This window comes from Xiphias gladius, chromosome 22 (assembly GCF_016859285.1).
Source record: "Xiphias gladius isolate SHS-SW01 ecotype Sanya breed wild chromosome 22, ASM1685928v1, whole genome shotgun sequence".
Taxonomy (NCBI): Eukaryota; Metazoa; Chordata; class Actinopteri; order Istiophoriformes; family Xiphiidae; genus Xiphias; species Xiphias gladius.
Window position 1 is genome coordinate 9,509,285 of NC_053421.1, and position 20,484 is coordinate 9,529,768.

Sequence of the window (20,484 nt, forward strand, 5' to 3'; positions counted from 1 at the left end):
CTGCCTAGTGTCAGCCGGTTTCAGCCCTTTATCTGCTTGCTTCTCTCCTACTCTCTATGCTAATATATACAGTAATCTAATACAGCTGAATTCCTAATAAAGCTGTTCTCAATTACATGTTTTTCTATTTCTCTAGTCAGAAAATGGAATGAATATGAAATAGTGACTGAAACGCAGTCGATTAAGACTAAATGTTAAGCAGGCCATTTCCAAGCTGCTGCTCCGTACTGCTAAAATCACTATACACAGAAGTCAAAGACAGCGGCTGTGCTGTGATTTCAGCTATATTTACTTAACGCTATATTTACTTGTAAAATGATCACCCAGAGAGAAAGTTAGAAGCTCATTAACATCTGTGTAAGCTGCTGTGTGGTCAATTGAATAAGACGCATAGAGAGGTGTGCCTGTGGAGGGAAAGCCCAACCTCGCATTTGTAGGGCAACACTGGTGCTTCTCTTCTACAGAAAGTAGCTAAGGTTTGTCCAAAAAGTCACTAGATTGTTCCTTGGTTCTTTTGTGAAACAAAGCCGCCAAAGGGTTGTGAAAAGCCGGTAAATATAGCGACAAAGGCACTAAGTTGGCAAAACTGCCTGTAAACGTCCCCATGATAACGCGATAGAATCTATTCGCGCCAATTCATTTTAAAAGACCAAAGGTGTCACTTCATCACTCAGTCAAGGACATTCATGTTTGTATGGCTGTAAGGCCTCGCTGTTGCGGTCCAGCCAAGAAAAGTGTAAAAAAACCCAGTCTTCCTTTCTTTAGCCTTTCCTTGATTTGTGGGTTTCTTTGTTGCTAAAACAAACTGTGATGAAAAAGTTTTCAACACTAGCATTTCATTAAAGCTAGTGAGTGAGATGTTGACAAATGTGGTTTTCATTGAATTACCAAATTGCTTTTCAGCAATTTACATCATTAATTTGAACCAAAATCTTTGTTAACACCCAGTAAATGCTTCAGTGACTATTCTTCTGGGTTTTATTTGATGCCAAGCTTATCTTCTGAGGAATACTGTCTATGTCAGGCTTTAAAACACATTATCACCACCAAAAGATGAACAGTCAAGATAAATAATTAATACGCTCTTTTGTAGCTTTGGGGACAGCTTTTGATCGCAGCATACTGTGTAATGCATTTAAGAAATCATACGTTTGCGAAGCATAATAATCAAAGAAAAGTAGACTCAGCTTCATGGTACCTTTTTAGACTATGATTATTGGTGCTGAAAAATTTCACTATTGACTGGATTTTAAATTTATGGAAAAAAAAAAAAAATTCAATTAACTTAGCACTTCCCACAGTTAGAGAGGTTATATTAGTGACTTAAAAAAAAATCTTTCAATTTGGAAGCCGAAGATAGAAAAAAATAGACTAGAAACTTTTGGGTGGCACAGACGGGGAACAATCAGATTTAGAGTGTGTCCAGTCCCACCCTGGCAGCCCTCTGGCTACGTCCCTGGTTTCATGTCTTCCACAAGGAACAAGCTCAGTCCAGGACTTTCCTGCAATTCCAGCCCCACTCGTAACCTTAACCCAAACCCTGTAATTATTTTTTTTGGAGGGAAAATGGTCCACACGAGTCATTTTTGGTAATTAACTACAAGTACAGTTTAAAGGGTCAATGACACATACACACATAGACACAGCCTGCATGCACATAAACACACTAAAACTCACTTAGTCATATACACAGTGGTCGTGCAGCTGCGATGTGTGTGATAATGAAACAGTTCTCGGGGGGACTCATCTGGACTGTGTTATATCATCTCCCTGGAAAAAGTCCACAGCTCTAAAATAGGAGTGTTTGCTTCCATTCAGCTGCAGCATGATGTCATCCAATATAATTCCTACAATCAAGGGGAAAAAAAGATATTTGATGATACGTGAATGTGCAAAGAACAGTTGTTTCTTTAAATATGGAGATTCTCGTGGTCTAAACTAATTCGGAGCTCTGTCTAAAGCTAATGTTTGTCTAAACAGAGACTTGCAATAAACAGAAAAACTTGTTGCCTGAGCCCTCGCACCTGTCTCTTATATTCTCAAGTGGATGGACAGTTGAAAAAAAGCAGTGTTTTTAATATACTAGACACATTAATAATCAGTATATTTCTCTGCTCCTGTTGCTTTCTCAACATTGATGCATAGAGAAAAAAGTAAAAAAAATACTGTACGTACATGAACAACTGTACCTCAGTCTGGTGATTCACAGGGTCTTCCAGGTGTTCCACTTTTCTAATGTGTTTCACTGAGCTACTGACTTCATAGCACTCACTAGGTGTCCCCCCCTGCTGTGGCTTGTATTACTAACTCCACATCTGGACGGGGCAGTTTTACAGTACATTTACAGTTTTACAGTAGAACCATATGCAGAAAAAATAAGTATAATTGCATACATAACTAAAGATACATTTACAATAGAACTTAATTTTGACTTAGCTCTCATTTTTGTAATTGCGTGGTCAGTTAAAAAGTTGGTTTGTAAGTTTAAAAGTCAGAATAAAGTAGCGACCCATCAATTTTTTTTGTGGCTGAGAGGAGGTGAATCGATATGAATGTGAGCGTGACCGAGTCACTCTCGCCTTAAAAGAGCCTCAGATTGGCCCGGGTCTGGTCTGTTTCCCGAGCAATAGCTTTATTAAAGACTGCATCTGTGTGTGTGTGTGTGTGTGTGTGTGTGTGTGTGTGTGTGTGTGTGTGTGTGTGTGTGTGTGTGGTTTACTAGCCGGCCGTTGTGGTTCTCAGGGGACAGCCCTCTACAGCTGCTGCTTTACAAGACTGTAACATCAAACACACACATACACACACACTTAACACAAAGGTTTGACTTCACAAATCTTTCACTTCAACCCACAGCCTCTCTTAACAAGTTCATCAAATGAACTCTTCCTCTCACTTCTCCTATTCCCAACATACCACTGATCTTTACTCTCAAACCTCCCACAGTCCCTCTCTTCCCAGTAAAATACATCTAGTGTACACAACAAGTCTTCCAACTTAAACGACTATATAGGTCGCTTGTCCTATACCATTGGATACGACCCATAGGACCATACCAGCGGCAGGTGTACCTGACCTTCGTCATCATGGTTAAGGTTGTGGAACGGTCATGGTTTCATTTTGGGCACAAAAACTACTTGGGTAGGTTTAGGGAAAGATCGGGGTTGGGGTTAAAATAAGTACTTTGTTAAAGTTAGAGTATCTTTGTCGTCATGGTTACAATAATAAACAGGTTAGTGGAACGATCATGAATAAAAGAGATAATGTTGATTGTTTCATCAGTTTCACCTGGGAAATGAACAGCAGACCCCGATGTGAAAGTCATCCCATCCATCCACCCCAACCTCCTCTTTGTTGCTCTATTGTATATACTACACCACCTGCCACTAGAGGTCGCCTAACAATAAAATGCAACAATAGGTCACAATAAACTGCCTATGGGCTACTTTTTGTTTTTACAGGACAGTCACTGTAAAAGAATTGTTAATTAAAAGTTTCTTTTATATATATATACTTTATATATACTGTATTTGTATAGCAATATTCCAGCGTAAAAGGTTGAATAAGCAAGACAAAACGTTTCCTTCAGTATCAGCTAAACAGGTGTAACTCTGCAGGTGACCGTGACCTCTGACCTCACTGGGCAGGATAAGCAAATCGCCAAAGCAAAAATCTTCTCTTCAACCGCCCTAATACCCAATAATTTCAGTTATACTTTCCTCAAGGTCTGGACTGTGAAAGTTGCTCCACTACTGCTCCACAGTAGTACAGTAATAAAATTCAAAATGAAGTATAAAGTATTTGTACTTGACCTGGCAGTAACTGTTTTTGCACTTTATATTCAATTATATTATACCTCCACTTCAGCTTTTCCAGGGTAAAAGCTTTGGAAAAAAATTGGACATCTAGAAAGAAAATTAAAAAGCAATGCCGTGGAAATCTGTCAGTGATTGGGAGATTTACTGTAGCTTATTACTTAGTTTTGAGTATGCTTACTTTACAAAAATGGTATCACTGAAAGATAAAATTACAAAAACCCATACCTGTCACAGGTAGAGCCCCCACGGTGTCAGCTTCTGTATTTGGACAGTGACACAATTTTCGTGCTTTTGCCTCTTGACACCACCACGATGGTGGTGTAAAGAGGCCATCAGGAAGAAGCTGTCAGGATGTGACGGAAGTGTAGACTTTCAGCTTTAAATCAAAGGGGTTTAACAAATATATCACATTAACCATTTAGGAATTACAGCCATTTTTATACATAGACTCTCATTTTCAGAGGCTCAAAAGTAATTGGTAAAACCAACATAATATAAATATGGATTGTTTTTAATACTTGCATAAAAATCCTTTGCAGTCAATGACTGCCTTATGTCTTGAACCAATGAACACCAAATGCTTAGTTTCTGCCCTCAGTTCTGTCTTCAGTAAGTGAAAACATGCTCAGTGGGGTTGAGGTCAGGTGTCTGACTTGGCCATTGAAGCATATTCCATGTCTTTGCCTTGAGAAGCTCTTTGTTGCTTTCGCAGTATGTTTAGAATATTTATCCATCTGTACTGTCAATCACTTTTGCAGCACTTGGCTGAATCTGAGCAGATAGTTTAGCCTTAGACACTTCAGAAATCATCCTGCTACATCTATCAGCAGTCACATGATCAATAAACACTAGTGACCCAGTTCTATTGGCAGCCATACATGCCCATGCCCTAACACCGCCTTCACTATGATGATGTAGTGCTGTGAATCATGAGTCGTCCCTTTCCTCCTCCAATTGCTTCTCATTGTTCTGGTAAAAGTTCCTCTTGGTTTCATCCGTCCAAAGAATCTTCTTCCAGAACTGGGCAGGCTTTTTTAGATTTTTTTCTGGCAAAGTCCAATCTCGCACCTTGTGGTAATTGCTCTGTATTTATATTCATGAAGGCATCTCTTGATTGTAGACTTTGACAATGATACGCCTACCTCCTCAAGAGTGTTCTTGACCTGACTAGATGTTGTGAAGGGTTTTTCTTCAACAAGGAAAGAATTCTGCGATCATCCACTTTATTTGTCTTCTGTGGTCTTCCAGGCCTTTTGCTGTTGCTGAGCTCGCCAGTGCATTCCTTCTTTTTAAGAATGTACCAAACTGCATATTTGGCCACTCCTAAAGTTTCTGCCATCTCTCTGACAGGTTTGTTTTGTTTTTTCAGCCTATTGATGGCCTCCTTCATTTGAATTACACCTCTTTGGACCACATATTGAGAGTTCCCATGAACAGCTACAAAATGTAATTTCACTACTTGGAATCAAGTCTAGACCTTTTATCTGATTAATTTGTCATGAAATAAGGAGGGAACAGGCCACACCTGCCATGAAACTGATTGTCAGTCAATTGTCTAATTACTTTTGAGCCTCCGCAAGTGAGGGACTATGAAAAATGGCTGTAATTCCTAATTGGTTAATGGGATACTTTTGTTATTAAACCACTTGAATTCAAGCTGAAAGTATAAACTTCAGTCACATCCTGACGGCTTCATTTCAAATCCATTGTGGTGGTGTAAAGCGGCAAAGTTAAAAAATCTGACACTGTCCAGATAGGTCAAATACGTAATTGTATATGTCTGTGCTTGGAAATGAGTATTAACTTACTGTTAAAGGCTTTTACAAAGTAAACTGTAATTGAATACTGTAGAGTAGTTCTGAATATTTTAGAACATGTAGCTATTACTTCAGTTGGCCTAATGGTGTTTCTATTTTAAAGCTGCAACTGTTTGAAAAGTACAAATTTTCAAATCCAGAGATAACGTGACATAACATTTGTGAAAAATGCTTGATTGCTTTCTTGAGTTAGGTGAGAAGATTTATGACTTTCTTGTGTGAAGTAAATAGGGGGGCAGTCTCTGCTGGTGGCCTTTTTTGTTTTTTATTTTACGTTTGGCAAGAGCCAGTCTAGCTGTTTTCCCCAGTTTCCAGTCTTCATGGTAAGCTAGGCTGACTGTGCTGGCTCTAGCTTAGCATATTTAGTATACAGCCATGAGAGCTGTATTTATCTTCCCATCCAGCTCTTGGCAAGAAGGCAATTATGCATATTTCCCAAAATGTCAAACTGTTGCTTTAAGCTTCAGTTAATCACCTCTGTGGTTGGGGATGTGACTATTTACAAGACCATAGGCAAACTGGGTGGAACAATTTGCCTATCCAAAGGCACAGGACGTGTCTCTCTATTTGTGACCCGGTTTGTGATTCCAGCAGGTGTATTCTTCCATATAAATCTTGCCCATAAGTCAAAAACGGATACAGCTTCAAGAAAGCAAATGAGTTTTTTTTTCAGTATTTTTTAACTTTTTGTTTCTTTCTGTCTCCCATTTTAATTCATGTTAATGTCTCTTTACTTGTCTTTGTACACACATGACACTGACTGTCATTCGCTGTTTCTGCCAGTAGAAATTTAACCAACCTGTACCCCTTTCTCTTTCTGTCGACACCACCTTCTAATTTTTGTGACTCTCTCTCTCAGTGATGTGAGCTCCCTGGTATTTGAGGCAGCCAGTTATTACACCATGGAACGTAGTGGAGCCAACCAGAGCCTCAACCATAGTGTGAACCGTTTTATTTTTGTTACTTTTCAGCTGATATCCATTTATCATGACTGACCTGTTAACACACATAATATGTTAAGTTATTTGTTTCTCAAAGAGAATAGATTGTTGATTAAAGATTGTGACAGTTAAAAGAGAACTGCACTCAGATTTTTAGTTTTGTGTTTATTCCAATGAGCCCAAACTGCCAACTATTGCATTCGAGTGTGGCTCTGGAAATGACTGGAGTCAAGCAGCCAGAGCAGGACAGCCTGGCTAAGGGGAAAACACATATTCCAGGAAAGAAAAAAAAAGCGACTGGTAGGCAGAGATGGTGGCAGATGGGGGTAGAAGAAAAAGAAAGCGAGAAAGCGAGAGAGTTGAAGAGAGAGTTAAAAATACAGAGAGAGAGGTGAGGTGGTGAGTGAGTCAGGTGGTCAAATCGTTCCTGCCACCTCATTAGTGGCGATGACATCACAGCTGATTTCTCTTTTAGCCAGCTACTACCGCTCCGCCACGCCTCTGTTACAGGAGAGGTAGCGCTGCTACCGGCCAGAGTCTTTAACGGCAGAGTCTGGGGAGCTGCTTTTATGTCGTCAATAACTCAGAGTGAGTAAAAAGGAGGCTGGATTTGCTCTGATTGGAGAAGCCTTCTCTAAACTGAGTAATGACATGCTCGGAGATTTTAATATTAGAGTGACTCCCTTTCATGAATGGACTGTAAAGCAGCTGCAGCTGTCTAAATTCAACTGATTCAGTTGCAACAAAGCCTTTAACAGCTTCTCTTGAGGATATGGCTCAGGTTAATGCCTATTGAGAGCTTTCAAAGTTGTTTATACTGCAACAAAGCAAATATCTCACAGGTGACCAGCCGTGCTTCCAAACTGGCACACAGTCAAGCCCCATACCTTTGTAAAGTCTTTCTCCATTCATTTTCTGCCTCCAACATTCATTCAACAGGAAACAGAGGCCAATAGTCATGAGAAGACAGTTTTAAGTGCTGCTCAGCGTTTGACTGGCTACAAAAAAGTGAATCGTGCCTTTTCCCTTTTATATTCGCTGAAATGAATCAGATCTTTCACCTACACTGGAATATGTAGGAAGTGCCCAGAGAGTGTGACAGTGTGTGGAGAGGGGTCTGGCTATGTAATAGAGTACATTTTGCACATAATTAACATAATTTACTGGAGGATATACATGATTACTGCACTAAAGTGAATGCATGTATACAGGTTTGGAAACCTAATGAAACTTAACATCTAAAGACAGATTTAACTTTGTGCTTTTAGGTGCTATGGTGTAGCTGTGGAGCCCACGCACATAGCTATGCAATAGCCTACGCCTTAGCTAATGTGCACAGACTACAGTTATATTTAAAAAATACTCTCCATTTAAAAATATTGCTCAAGCACACCCAACAGGAGAGAAAAACATACTATTGATCAGTCACATAAGGTTCACTTTAGCCTTGAGTTAGCTGCTGATTAGCATCCCTAGACAAAAAGTTAGCATTACTTTCCTGACTCTTGATGAGCACTAGAGGTGAGATTGATTTGAGCACCGTACTAAATTCTCAGTTGCCCAAGTGGAGCAGCTCGGTGGCCAGTAGCTCTGTGTGGAAATACTCAGTGTAGTTGTGAATGTGTGTTATTGTATTATTCTCAAGCACAGAGCATCTGCTTGAGAATAACGCACACACACAAAGAAAAACCCGTCAACTGCAACTCAGAGGAGCTGCAGTAGAAAAGAAGCAAATTACAATGAACACCAGATAATGGATTGGAAACAGACTTCCATCCCTCAAAGTATCTTTTATTGCCCCATTGTGTTCACAATACTGTGAGATTCAAACAAACTAGCAGAGACACCCTCATGCAGCAGGGCTCAGATGTCTGACGACAGCCTTCAGACGCACTCAGACAAATGAGATAAAAGTCACATAGACTTTAATTTCCCAGCATTTGATTCATTGTTTTACAGCATTCTGAGGGATGTTGAATCAAACAATAGCTTTTTACTATGTGTTTGAACCCAGTGCACCGCAAGCGTGTTTGTGAGAAACTCTATCATAAAACGGGATATGAACGGAAAAAACTAAGAGAGCGAGCACGGTTTCAACTGATGTCTTCCAGTTGTGTGACCTCTCTTTCCTTCTCCGTCTTTTTTCTGTCTCTCTGCTTCTCTCGGTTTAATAAGGCCAGCTGTAGAGTCTGGCTCTCTTGGGAAACACAGTAGAGTGTGGCTGGAGCTGAGGCTGAATGAGGCTGAAATTGGTGGTGGTGGGGGTGCAAGTTGGGGGGCGAGCACTTCCGACCATTTTCCCCATGCAATACACCATGCAGTCTGGAGTATTGGCAGGCCGCCGCCAACTCTCTCCCCTTCTTCTTCTTTCCCTCCCTCCTTCATTTCCTTCCTTTCCATTCTACTTTTCTGCCTCTGTCTCACAACCGCTGCCTCTGTCTCCTTTTCCCTCCTGCTTTCCACCATACCTCCTTCTTTTCTGCCTTTTCCTATCTTCTTCCTGCTGTCCTTTTTTGCTCACAGCAGACAGCAGACAATTACTTTTGGTAATGACCGTCTCCAGCCGTCTGCTCAGTGGCACCATAACAAGTCCAGAAACTCTTGCCCTCTCCTCTCACTTCCAGCACAGGCTAAAAACGACTGTCCAAGGACTACGATAAATAGCTCAGTTCCTTGGAGTGTCTCTCCCCCCTCTAGATGCCTGCTCTGTGGTACCATATCGGGTCCAGACCTGCTTCCGAGTTTTGACAGGTCCCTGACCCGCGCCAGAGCAGTTCAGCTGGGCTGGGGACTGTGGGGGCGTGTGTGTGTGTGTGATTGTCTGTGTCTTTGTGTTAGTGTGTGTATGCATGAGGTTGGGGTAAGTTGGTGGGTGTTTTTTGTCAGACTAATGAATAATAGGTCTGAGCTGAGAGAAGAGTATCGAGCGAGAGGAGAAGAGGAGGAGAAAGGAGGGAGGAGGAGAGGGGAGGGGTAATGACTATCAGATGGTGTTCTACTACTGTGCTGCTGCCGCCGCTGCTGCTTCTGCTGCTGTGTCTTTAAAGGAGAACACCACTCAATTTAAAAATTCACATATGTGGTTATTATTCTCTTGAACTGTGCAAACAGGCATCATGAAAAGAAGCGACTCAGTCCAAAAGTAGGAAGAGAGTGGAGAGTCTAATGTGCATTTGCCGTTTTAAAATCTGTTGCAAGTGACAGCAGATAGGAGGAAGACCTTCTGGGCCCACAGAAGCGGATACTGAAGGTCCACATCCCAATGGACTGATTTACTCTTTGTTTTAACCAGTGGCTATAATCAATATTTTTATATTAACAATGGATCTCATGACTTCTTGTATGTGGAAGGGGGTTGCTCTTAGCAATAAACTCATTATAGCCAGACTCTGCAGTTCCTCTCACCTCTACGGAGCATTATAGCAACTTCCAGCTCAATGGCCATCATGCCAGAACATTTTTGTATTCCTATCTTATCTAAACCTCTCTTACTTTTTTCTGTGAGGCTTGTTCACACCACTGTTCCAAGTCAGATCCACCAAACTCTTTGTCATAAATTGCTCATTTCAGTCTGATGAATGCCACCTGTTCACGAGGAGGTGCTTGTGTGTGAAATTTCCTCGCTAGTGTAATCAACGTCCCTAAAATTGCCATAAAAGACTGTCCTCTAGTCCTGTTGTCGGAAATCAACAGACAAACACATAACAAGTTTGGCAGTGTCAGGCTAGTGGTGTTAATAATGACCCGAAACAATGAGAAAGTATTAATAATACAGCTGTCAGCGAAAGAAAAGCAGCGCTGTACTGTGATAGAAATAAGAGATGGAATGGTTAGACATTAAGTTTGATGCCAAGTAGCAGCCCATGACTACTACTATGAGAGGCGATCAAGAGGGACGTGACAGTAAGGGATATATTAGATGAGAGAACAGTCCAGCCTACAGTAGCCGATCTTACACTGTTGGGTGCAACAGAGGATGATACTGCATGAAGACCCTAAGGCAGCTGTTGGAGGGAGAGAATTTTCCTACAGAACATTCATTTTGCATTAGGATTTTTTTTGGTTATATACTTTATTTCAGTCTGTTCAGTGGTGAAAATTCATTGGTGAATGCCACAAATTCTCTTAAATCCCTCACATTTGTCACTTATGAACAAATATTTTTGTACAAGTTGTTCTTGCATTGGTTTGGTTTCCAACCCGCAACGTTAGTGCTTTGGTTGATTCTCAATGCTCTCATAGCATCCTTTTTGGCCGCAGCAGGCAGCTACTGTATTAACATTGTTATCCTTAACACTACTCTTTACTGAAAAAAAGTTATCGCATTTCTGTACGTGTTACTGCGTTACAGCCTAACACCAACTTAGTCTTGGGTGTGTTCTGTAAGCTAGGGAAGTACTTCAAGAATAAGAAGTGGAATAAAAATCTGAAATTATCTTCATCGTTGCCCACTGCAAGATTAATTATAGCCTGTGTCTAAATTTTAAATTTTACATTGTATTGTAACTGTAGTCTATATTTAATTTCATTTTAAGTTCAATCTTTGTAATTATTTCTCATATAACCTGTCACTGACAACGTACCACTATTTGAGGTACATTCAACATGATTATTTAAAATCCAGAGTCTGTGTTGTGCACTTAGGTCAACACTTTATGTAGTTTTATGTAAATTGTAACCATTACTGTGCTGTAATGTAGCTATTTCCTTCATACAACATTCTTCTGGCATAAAAGCAGCCATGTGTGATTATGAAAAGACTCGCCGTCTACATTATACCCAGTCAAATGTTTTCTGGCCTGCGGGCAACAATTCAGAAAGAAATGGATACTGTGTTAGACCAGCCACACACTCCTGGGAGATGCAAATTAGAGGGGGATCATGCTAATGCATGTAATAACGGATCCCAGTGACTGAAGCTGGTTTGGAAATACATCTCTATAGTTTGGTTTGTACTCAAAAATACCTGTTCAGTCAGTCTAAACACAGTGTGTTCGATGATCTGATCTGTTGCTCCAAATCATGTCATTAAATGCAATGATCAATTGACTGGCCACTCCCCTGAATGCTTCATTCATTACTGTTTTCTAATTAAAAGAGAGAGCAGATAAAAGATTTGGTGAGACATTCATTAGACTCATAACTTGATTATTTGGAGTATTACAATCAGAAGCAGATCCAAAATGGAACCAGAACCAAACCCCACTGTTTACCACATGCTGTCATAATTTTCTCCCTTGCAAGAGCAATAAGCTGCTGGATTGCATTGCAGTGCTGGCTCTTGAAAGACAAACTTTGTTTTCACTGGGTGATTTTGTTATTTTCTGTCCACTTTCATTTAGGCTTTTATTATTTGCAAAACTTACCTAACAATAACAGCAATATTATAGACTGTTGAATCTGGGTCACTCTCTGAGGCGAGGCCCAGGTGCAGGAAACTGATCTACAGTAAAGGTCACTGCCGAGGATCTGGGACACCGGTTGCATGAAGGCAGGGCACACTGACGAGTGACATGATTTAATATAGATCAAGTCTGCATCTCAGATGTTAAGAGCCGACAACCAGGCAACTGTTTTCAAATGCATTTGATATCCAATGACCAGACATACTGCTTGTTTCCCTTGCATGTTTATTCCATACAAGTTCTGCAGTTGTTGTTCATTACCAAGTCTTGAGCCAAACATGCAAATGAAAGCTCATTCAATTATTACAGAGTTTTGTCAGGAGATGTTCTGAATTTGCATGTCCAGTGTAGGAGCGTGAACACTGCCAAGTGGTGTAGTGCAGATGTGAAAAGTAACTAACTAAATTTACTCAAGTATTGTGCTTATGTACAATTTTAAGGTGCTTGTACTTTACTTGAGTACTTCCATTTTATGCTACTTTACACTTTTACTCCACTGGGGTTCAAAGGAAAATACTTGTACTTTGTACTTTGCTACTGTATCTTTATATGACAGCTGTATGACTGCAAGAGCTGAACTGACAGCAACTTGGCGATCTATGCAAACATTAAAACAGTGACAGCAAATGTTGCCTCGTCGGTTTACATATTTAGGTGGGACCACTGAATGCCAAACCCTAATGATTTTCTGGTTTTTCGCTATAAACCAAGCACTTATTACATTATGAAGGATCAGATTTTACCCATGCTTGGTGTTTGGACAGTGGTTTGATCCCCACCTATAGCCTACTCATCCCGCTTCCCCCATCCTCACTGCGCCAAGCCCTTCCTGTATGTACTGTAATCAACCACCGCAACCAACGCTGGTCCCGGTCCATACAGTCAATACCAAAGCATAAACACTACGACTGTGATTGAAGGGTAGACATAGATACAGTGAGGATGGAGAGTGAGAGAAATATTGACAGAAGTGGAAAAAAGACAGAGAACCAAAGGGACAGAGAGTGATGAATCCTGATTGTAACATGATGTAACTGACAGATTATTCATTGTGCTATTAGTTTTCAGCAGCAGCTTACGGTTGCCAATCTACACAAAAGATGCATACCAGCGATGGCAGTTGGGTTAAGGTTTTTTTAATAATGTACCACTGAGGATTATAGGCTTCATTGTTGAGTTTTACATAGGTTGTCAACCTTTAACCACTGTACATTCAATGCAGGAAGCAAAATTACAAAATCAGTCACTTCCTTGGAAATAAGTCTTAAGTTGCACGATCATGGCAAATAAAATCTCAGAGACTTTAAGTAGGCAAAGCAGATTAGAGTTTGATGAAGGCTGTAAAATACTTTTAGTAAAATCTGATAGATCGATAGATAGATAGATAGATAGATGTCTCTCCTCAGTTTTCTTCTACTCGTCTTTCTTCCCTCCTCTGACTTTGCTCCCTTTGCTGTCTCTTCTCATTTCTTCTTCTGTTTCTGAGGAAGACAGATTGTTAAAGGGAGTATAAGTCAGTAAAATAGCAGCTCTCCTACTACAAACCCCTGAGCCTCCCCTTCATCACCAAAACACTCCACCCTAAAAATCTGAATCCCTCGAGGGAAAACTACTTGCGGGCCCTCCAGCATCACAGCTTTTACAGAAGAAAAAAAAAAAAAAAATGCTCCGGCTTCAGCCACGAGCCCAGCCTGAACTGTCAGCTTCCAGGGCTGTGGCTGCCCGCCTCCCAGCCTGCTCCCCAGGGGCAAACACAGCACAGAGGGGGAGGCCGCGGGAAGCAAAGAAGACGCAGGGAGAAAGACAAACTCATACTTGGCCACTCAAGCTTCTTTCTGTCAAGAAAGTGGGTGACGAAAACATCCATTTTTGCAAACCCAAGTCCCATTCTTACCTCTTGCTGGTAGCCTGCTCTGTCAGATAATTCTGGAAAAAGAAAAAGTCAGCCAGTGTAGAAAAGCAGGAAAACTGGAGGAGACCATTTGGTTTTTTTTGTCTGCACAACTGATCCAAATCAAAACCTGAAAACACAATATCCCAGAAGATTATGAAATTATATTTAATACTTTGATCATGTTCTTTGTTATGTGACGAATTGGCATCCAATAAAGTGAAATAACTCTGAGTTCACAGAGTTTGGTCGTGACTTTGAAGCAAAAAAACAAAAAATGCACTAAAAAAGCTTTAGAATTTGTTTTGTCTCAGGAAATTCGCTATTTCATTGCACTGTCCAAGATCATGGCTTAAGTTCTCCTGTCCGATGACAACTATTTATCTCTGTTTCATTTCCATGTCACCAGCCAAGTAACTGGATGTGTTCACAGTATTCATGCCGATTGGGATTTGAGTTTCAGAGGGTTCCGCGGCCTCTAAGGTCACCAAATCCACCCAACAAACCAGGGTGATGCAAGTTCTGTTTTAGGGTGGATTCCCCTGAAACACACCGGTGTGCAGCCAAAACAAACTCCTGCCGATGGTTTGCCTCTTGCCTCCGGTCTCTCTGGCCTGCTTCTAGACAGCAGCCGAGGGACCCTCACTGCTCAGAGGAGGAGCGGAGGAGTCCTCTGGCCCTCCCACCGCCTATAAGAACAGAGGCAGACGGAAACACTCAGACAGCAGGCACACGTGGAGCAAAGAGGCAGAGAGAGAGAGAAGGGCGAGAGAGAGACCAGTAGAGAGCAAGAGAGAGTCAAACTGCTGCCACAGACTGGGAGTAGTTTTTGCAACTGGAATTGAAACAGACAAATATAGAAACAAAGGAACAAGAAAGAGGTTTAGAGAAGAAAAAGAGGACAAATCAACAACCACTTGACATGCCAACATGCCATTATAAATTTGCTCTCTTTCAAAGGATTAACTGAAAGAAGAACTGACCTTTGGGATGTGAAGTGTTTTTTGTATAAACCAAGAGAGAAAAACAAGAAGGACCTGGAACCTGCAGCCACCTGTGACACAGCAGCTCTGGGGTCGAGTCACTCTTGATTGCTGCCTTAGGATCAACTTGCTGATCTTTTAAACCAAGACTAACTCAGCCTTGTTAGGGCTACATCTGACTTACCTGGCTTAACCCATTTTTTAAAGAAGCTTAGTTGCGGGTAGAGTAACATTTTGAGGGGTGGACACCCTTAGGGCGCAGCATCAACAGAAACTTTGCTGTAACTTTGCAGAAACATTACAAGTTTAACCTCAGCAAGTGGAAGTCTCGCAAGGATCGATCAGTAGCTGTCAGACTATTGTTGCAATTAACATGACATTTGCCATGCTGCGCACAGCGCCTCCTGCAGGCCGCTTCTTATATGGCGACATCGCACTCCTGTCCGAAGATGATGATGAGAACGGGAGTGAGGGGTCAGGCTCTGAGGAGCGTACCACCAACTCCTCCAACTCTGCTGCCTTCCGCCTGTCCTCCTCATCCCCATCTGCTTTTCACATCAAGGTGAACAGGAAGAGGAAGCTCTGTGGGGGAGGAGGGGGAGTTGGTGTAGGGGGCATGGCGGGGAGGCTCGGCCCCCCGGGCTCGTCTCCCCCTGTGGAGGTTCGCCAGAGGACCGCAGCCAACGCGCGGGAGAGAGATCGCACCAATTCTGTCAACACAGCATTCACAGCGCTGCGCACACTCATCCCCACCGAGCCTGCAGACAGGTACAGAGCAGCATGCGTCAAACTGTGTCGTGACAACTGGTCTGATGCACAAAAAGGTTCCCAGAGAAAAAATGTAATAAGTCAGAAGTAGTCCCTGATGTAGCTCTTTTTGAACAGGCCTGTAATCCTATTTAGGTAATAATGCATTTAATTACGAGTTGAGTTTTCCTGATAGATATGTTATAGAGGTAGTTTCAGTGTTAGTAGCCACTCCAGACTTGAATGGGGAAGAAATAGTCAACATCTAGCATCATTATCTTTATTTTGCACCTTGCTTTGAAATACTATATAAGAAGTGCAACAATGCTTTGCCACTGCGTGACAAATTTTTACTAAATCATTGTACACCTTTTAGATATTTTGTCTTCATTAATGCCATAAATCTGATTCTGATTTGTTGATTAGGAAGCTGTCAAAGATCGAGACGCTACGTCTGGCCAGCAGCTACATCAGTCATCTGGGGAATGTCTTGCTCCTGGGTGAGGGGCTTCATGACGGACAGCCGTGCCATGCCCCCTCACCACCGTTCTTCCATGTTAACTCCTCCCCCAATCGAGGATCTGACCAATCAACTCAGCCCAAGCACATCTGTACTTTCTGCCTCAGCAACCAGAGGAAAATGGTGAGCAGAAAACTACAAGTCAGAGGAAATAAATAAGAGAAGCCAATGGGAAGGTCAGATCAAAAACAGCGTACGTAGCCATCCAGTAAAACAGTGTAATCAGTGCACTCTTTTAAAATAAGATTAAGTACTAAGAAATATGCAAAAAAAATAATTTGAGCTTTTGAATATTTCTATTTCACCAACAATTATGATAGATACATTTCTATGGATACTTTTGAAACGCTATAGACAGGAATACAAAAGTTTTTTTCCTGAATTTAAAAAATAATAAATTTAGCCAAAGGAAAATAGAGTGAAGCTTCTTGCGGGAAACTGTGTAGTGCTTTAGGGTCAATTTGGTGTTTAAAGCTGACCTGAGATCAGTGACTGCATCTATAAACTTGATTGGCCCTGAGGGATTTTTAAAAGCAGGACCTCTTTAAAGTCCTCTTTTGGGGGTGAATGACTGTGTGTTATTGTGCTGTTGGGGGTAAGTTTAACTCAAGCAGGTGGCTTGAAAGTTCAAGGTGGTTTCTGAAACTCACTGGACAATGCAGTGAATAGAAGTGATTGTTTTTGTGTCAGAGGAGCTAAGACAGGGCTTAGCAGAGAGGTGGGTCTTACAGCATGCAGTCTTTTTCACCGCAACACTAACGAATTGTGCACAACCATTGCGTAAAAAACGTCTAACCCCAAATGTGGTGTTTTTTTTCTTTCTCTTTTTAAAAATATGAATTTAAAGTTTACAAGGTTATTTATGCACCGAGTGAGATTTATGACCGGGAGCCCATGAAATCCATCCAAAACCATGTGTATAATTTCAAGAATGTATTGACGTCAGCCTGAATATAAGATGGTTTTAATCATAACTCTTTAACAACTGACCCGAGATACACAGATTGGTACCTGGCAATAAATTTCTTCCACTGATGTCACAACACAAAATACAGGTATACTGTACGTACACCTAACTCACACATGGTAGTGTTGAGAATAGAGCAATAGAATATTGTTGTTTACTTCTAGGGTAATCAACTTAACAACTTAACGATTCAGGGAAAATTACATTTGGGGAAAATAGTAAAAAAAAACCAAAGGAAGAAAAAAAAATCCCAAATAATGTTTCTAAATGAAAAAATTGCATTTCAGTGAAGGAGATACCCTTTTTCTTAGCGCACTTTTTCCACACTTCCTCTGCTGCTGCTCTGTCACTCTACACCTTAATAGAGATACAGAAAAGGAGAACTTGATCCAATGCAGGTTTCAACTCACCTTTGATTGATTCAACACAGGAAACAGACATAATCAAGAACACTCTCAGCATAAGAAAGTCGTTAGTCTGATGAGAAATAACAGGGAATGAAGAACTGACATCAGCTGACTGAAATCAAATTTATATGACTCCAGCTCCGTCTTCAACAAACACCACAGAAGATGATAGAGAGGTGACGTCCACTCAACTTTCCCCCTCTAACCCATAGCTGCTGCCCATTTAGCAGGATTTATGTGTAAGGAGCTGACATCTGGCAGACTCCCCCGTTACCCCAGCAGTGTGTGAAAGCTAATACCCTCCTCAGTGTCTAAACCCAGAGACCCTCTAGCTGGGGGGATAACCTGAGTCTCAGCAGTGTGTGTCCCCCCCTCCCTCCTGCCTCCCCTCTGAACCTCTGTGAGTGAAAGCCTAGACGTCCTTGGTGTCTAACCTAGACACCCTCAGCTGGGAGATAACTAGTCTGAAGCGTGTCTCAGCCTCTCTCCTTTGTCTCCTTTTCTTTTTGCTTCTGTCTGTCTTCCCTTAGGCTCCCATTTTTTATTCTCTCCCTCCTTTTACTCTCAAACACTTTGAGTTCTGTTACAATTTTTCCTCTTCACCTCATTCCCTGAGCCTCTCTCGTTCCCCGGGCCTCTCCCTCAGCTCTCTGCATATCGATCAGCCTGGTGGAGGTCAGAGCTGTCAGTAGGAGCTGTGTAATACTATCTGCTGCTGTCAACTCACTGCTGCAGATGCATGACTGACCTGTAAATGCATGCTGGGTAGAGAACAATTTTGAAACTTTCTCATGTCAAAAATCTCAAACACAGACACTTTGGCTTAGTCTATGTTACTCACTGTCAATCACATGTTTCACTGGCTCCATGAAATGTCATACCAGTCTCTGTTGTATGAGATGTACTGCATGCCAAATGCCTTTTGCCGTTTTTCCTGAAGTGCACTAATGAGGTGAACCCAGGTGAAAGAAGACAAGTTAGGGCAAGATTTAGAAGTTTTATCTTAGATGTGGTTTGTGCAAAAGGAGTGAAAACTCTTTATTAAGATATAAGGACCTCGCCCCAGTTCCAGCTAACGTGAATTAATTTGCCTTTAAAATTTTTCCCTTAATCCTTTTAAAAGATAAGACTATTGCTACCCTAAATTTTTCGTATTGTTAACAACTCCCAAAAAAACACATAAAGCAATCATTACCAAAAAAAAAATCAATTCAACTGCTCACAAATATCTAGTTTAAATTTTTATGGCTCAGCACATTTGTACAACTGCTGGGCACTGTAGTTTTTCACAAACGTTACTCAAACAGGTGGAAACGGTGTATTTGCTGGGGACAATTTTCAGCGGCAGATTAGCACACATTTGGTCCTCCAGTGAGTATTTACAGCGGCAAGACAGTGTATTGACTCAAAACACACCAGAAGGATTACCTCAAAATAAACTACAGTGCCCATATTCACGTTAATGAAGGAACGTCACCGAGTGCAACACTGTGGCTCACTGAGGCATTTTTTATTCTTTTTTTTTGACAACAATGACGCTATTTGGCACAGAGGAATACGTTTTATCAGGCTTTGGATACAGAGACAACACTTGTTAGTATGCTCAGGTCATTGTTGGCTTTGGTCAGGCGATTTATCAACAAGAAAAAAATAGAATATCCACAGACATGCCTTTTAATGTTCCCCCTATTACTGCAGTGATACATATAGGTGACTTTATAATAATGAGTTAACATGGATGATAAAGGGTGAAAGACATCCCAAAGTGTAATTGTGTTGCAGTTGTGCTTTTATAATAACCGATATCTCAGCTGTGACAAACTGAATGCACAATGGCCAAATGAAATTGATATTATTACCCTGAAAGTTATTTAAGGAGAAAAATAAAGGGCCCAAGGTTCACCTGGCATTTAAATGGTTAACTGTGATTGGCAGAACCTGAGAGCATTTCACTTTCCGTGGAAAAGTGGCCATACAGTGTGTTTAAGTGGGCTAAAGGGCAGAGTCAGTGCTGGTGATTACAGAGAGGAAACGATTGTGAAGGTAAAATGAGACTTTGTGTCCTGAGCTCTCTCTTTGTATGTTTTTATGGTCATTGAGGTTCATCACAGCTGTCAGGTCTGCTTAGACCAGCCGCTTCAGTTACATTTATTTCCAATGTGGGAGAGGGTGAAAGTGAGAAAAGTATATGCTCATTTCCTCTGATTATGTGTGTATAGATTATAACTATTTCAAAACAAGCAGTCTTGTTAGTAATGACTATTACACAGAGAGGGCTAAACTAGTCAGTGGAATACTAATGTAATTTCATTATCTGTGGGACTTTATGCACAAGCTTTAATGACAATCAAAATGAATCACTTACAAGGATTTATTTTAAAGTTTATTATCTTCCTTATAGTAGAATGCTTTTATAAATGTTCCAGATTGTCTAGGTGACAGTGATGTTTAAAAATGAAAAAAAAAAAAAAATTCCCCTAATGAGACTTGTTTGATAGCTATGTTGCTGTGTTCCGGTGTATTCTGCTGTGCCTCTGTTAGAAGTCCTCTTCCCTTCTGACATTGTCATGTTGAGCGATATACTGCAGGACATTTTTACTTTCAACTATCTTTTGATCAGGAGCCAAGCTATTCGTCAAACATCTACACATATCATGGCAAAAATTTTGACTTTTAACATAAAATAAAAAAAACGGTTCCGGGGCAGAGCAACAGCAGTTCTGCATGGACAGACTGGAGCGCAGCCCTCGCACACTGGTGCCTTTGATATATACGGTAAAAAAAAAGGGGTACACTCCTGATGGCTACATCTGTAAATGAGATGTACAGGGCTTTAGGATAGAGGCTTGAGGTGAGCTGAGGGCTGCTTAAATCCCTGTGCTGTCCGGTTGATTGATGCAAATATCCTGTGTTAGGCCTCCCTGCCTCTCCTGATCAGTGCAACTGTCAGGTGCCTCAAGCTACGGCAGGAACACTGCTCAATTACTGCTT

The 20,484-nt window shown here is 41.2% G+C and overlaps 1 protein-coding gene across 1 annotated transcript; it reads left to right on the forward strand.

The window, feature by feature from the left end:
- The first annotated feature begins 15,225 nt into the window (after positions 1-15,225).
- LOC120783954 (basic helix-loop-helix transcription factor scleraxis-like) lies at positions 15,226-17,506 on the forward strand. Its single transcript, XM_040117360.1, has 3 exons — positions 15,226-15,620; positions 16,026-16,239; positions 17,444-17,506. Exons 1-3 carry the CDS (start codon positions 15,226-15,228, stop codon positions 17,504-17,506), a joined length of 672 nt encoding a protein of 223 aa, XP_039973294.1.
- Positions 17,507-20,484: the final 2,978 nt, after the last annotated feature.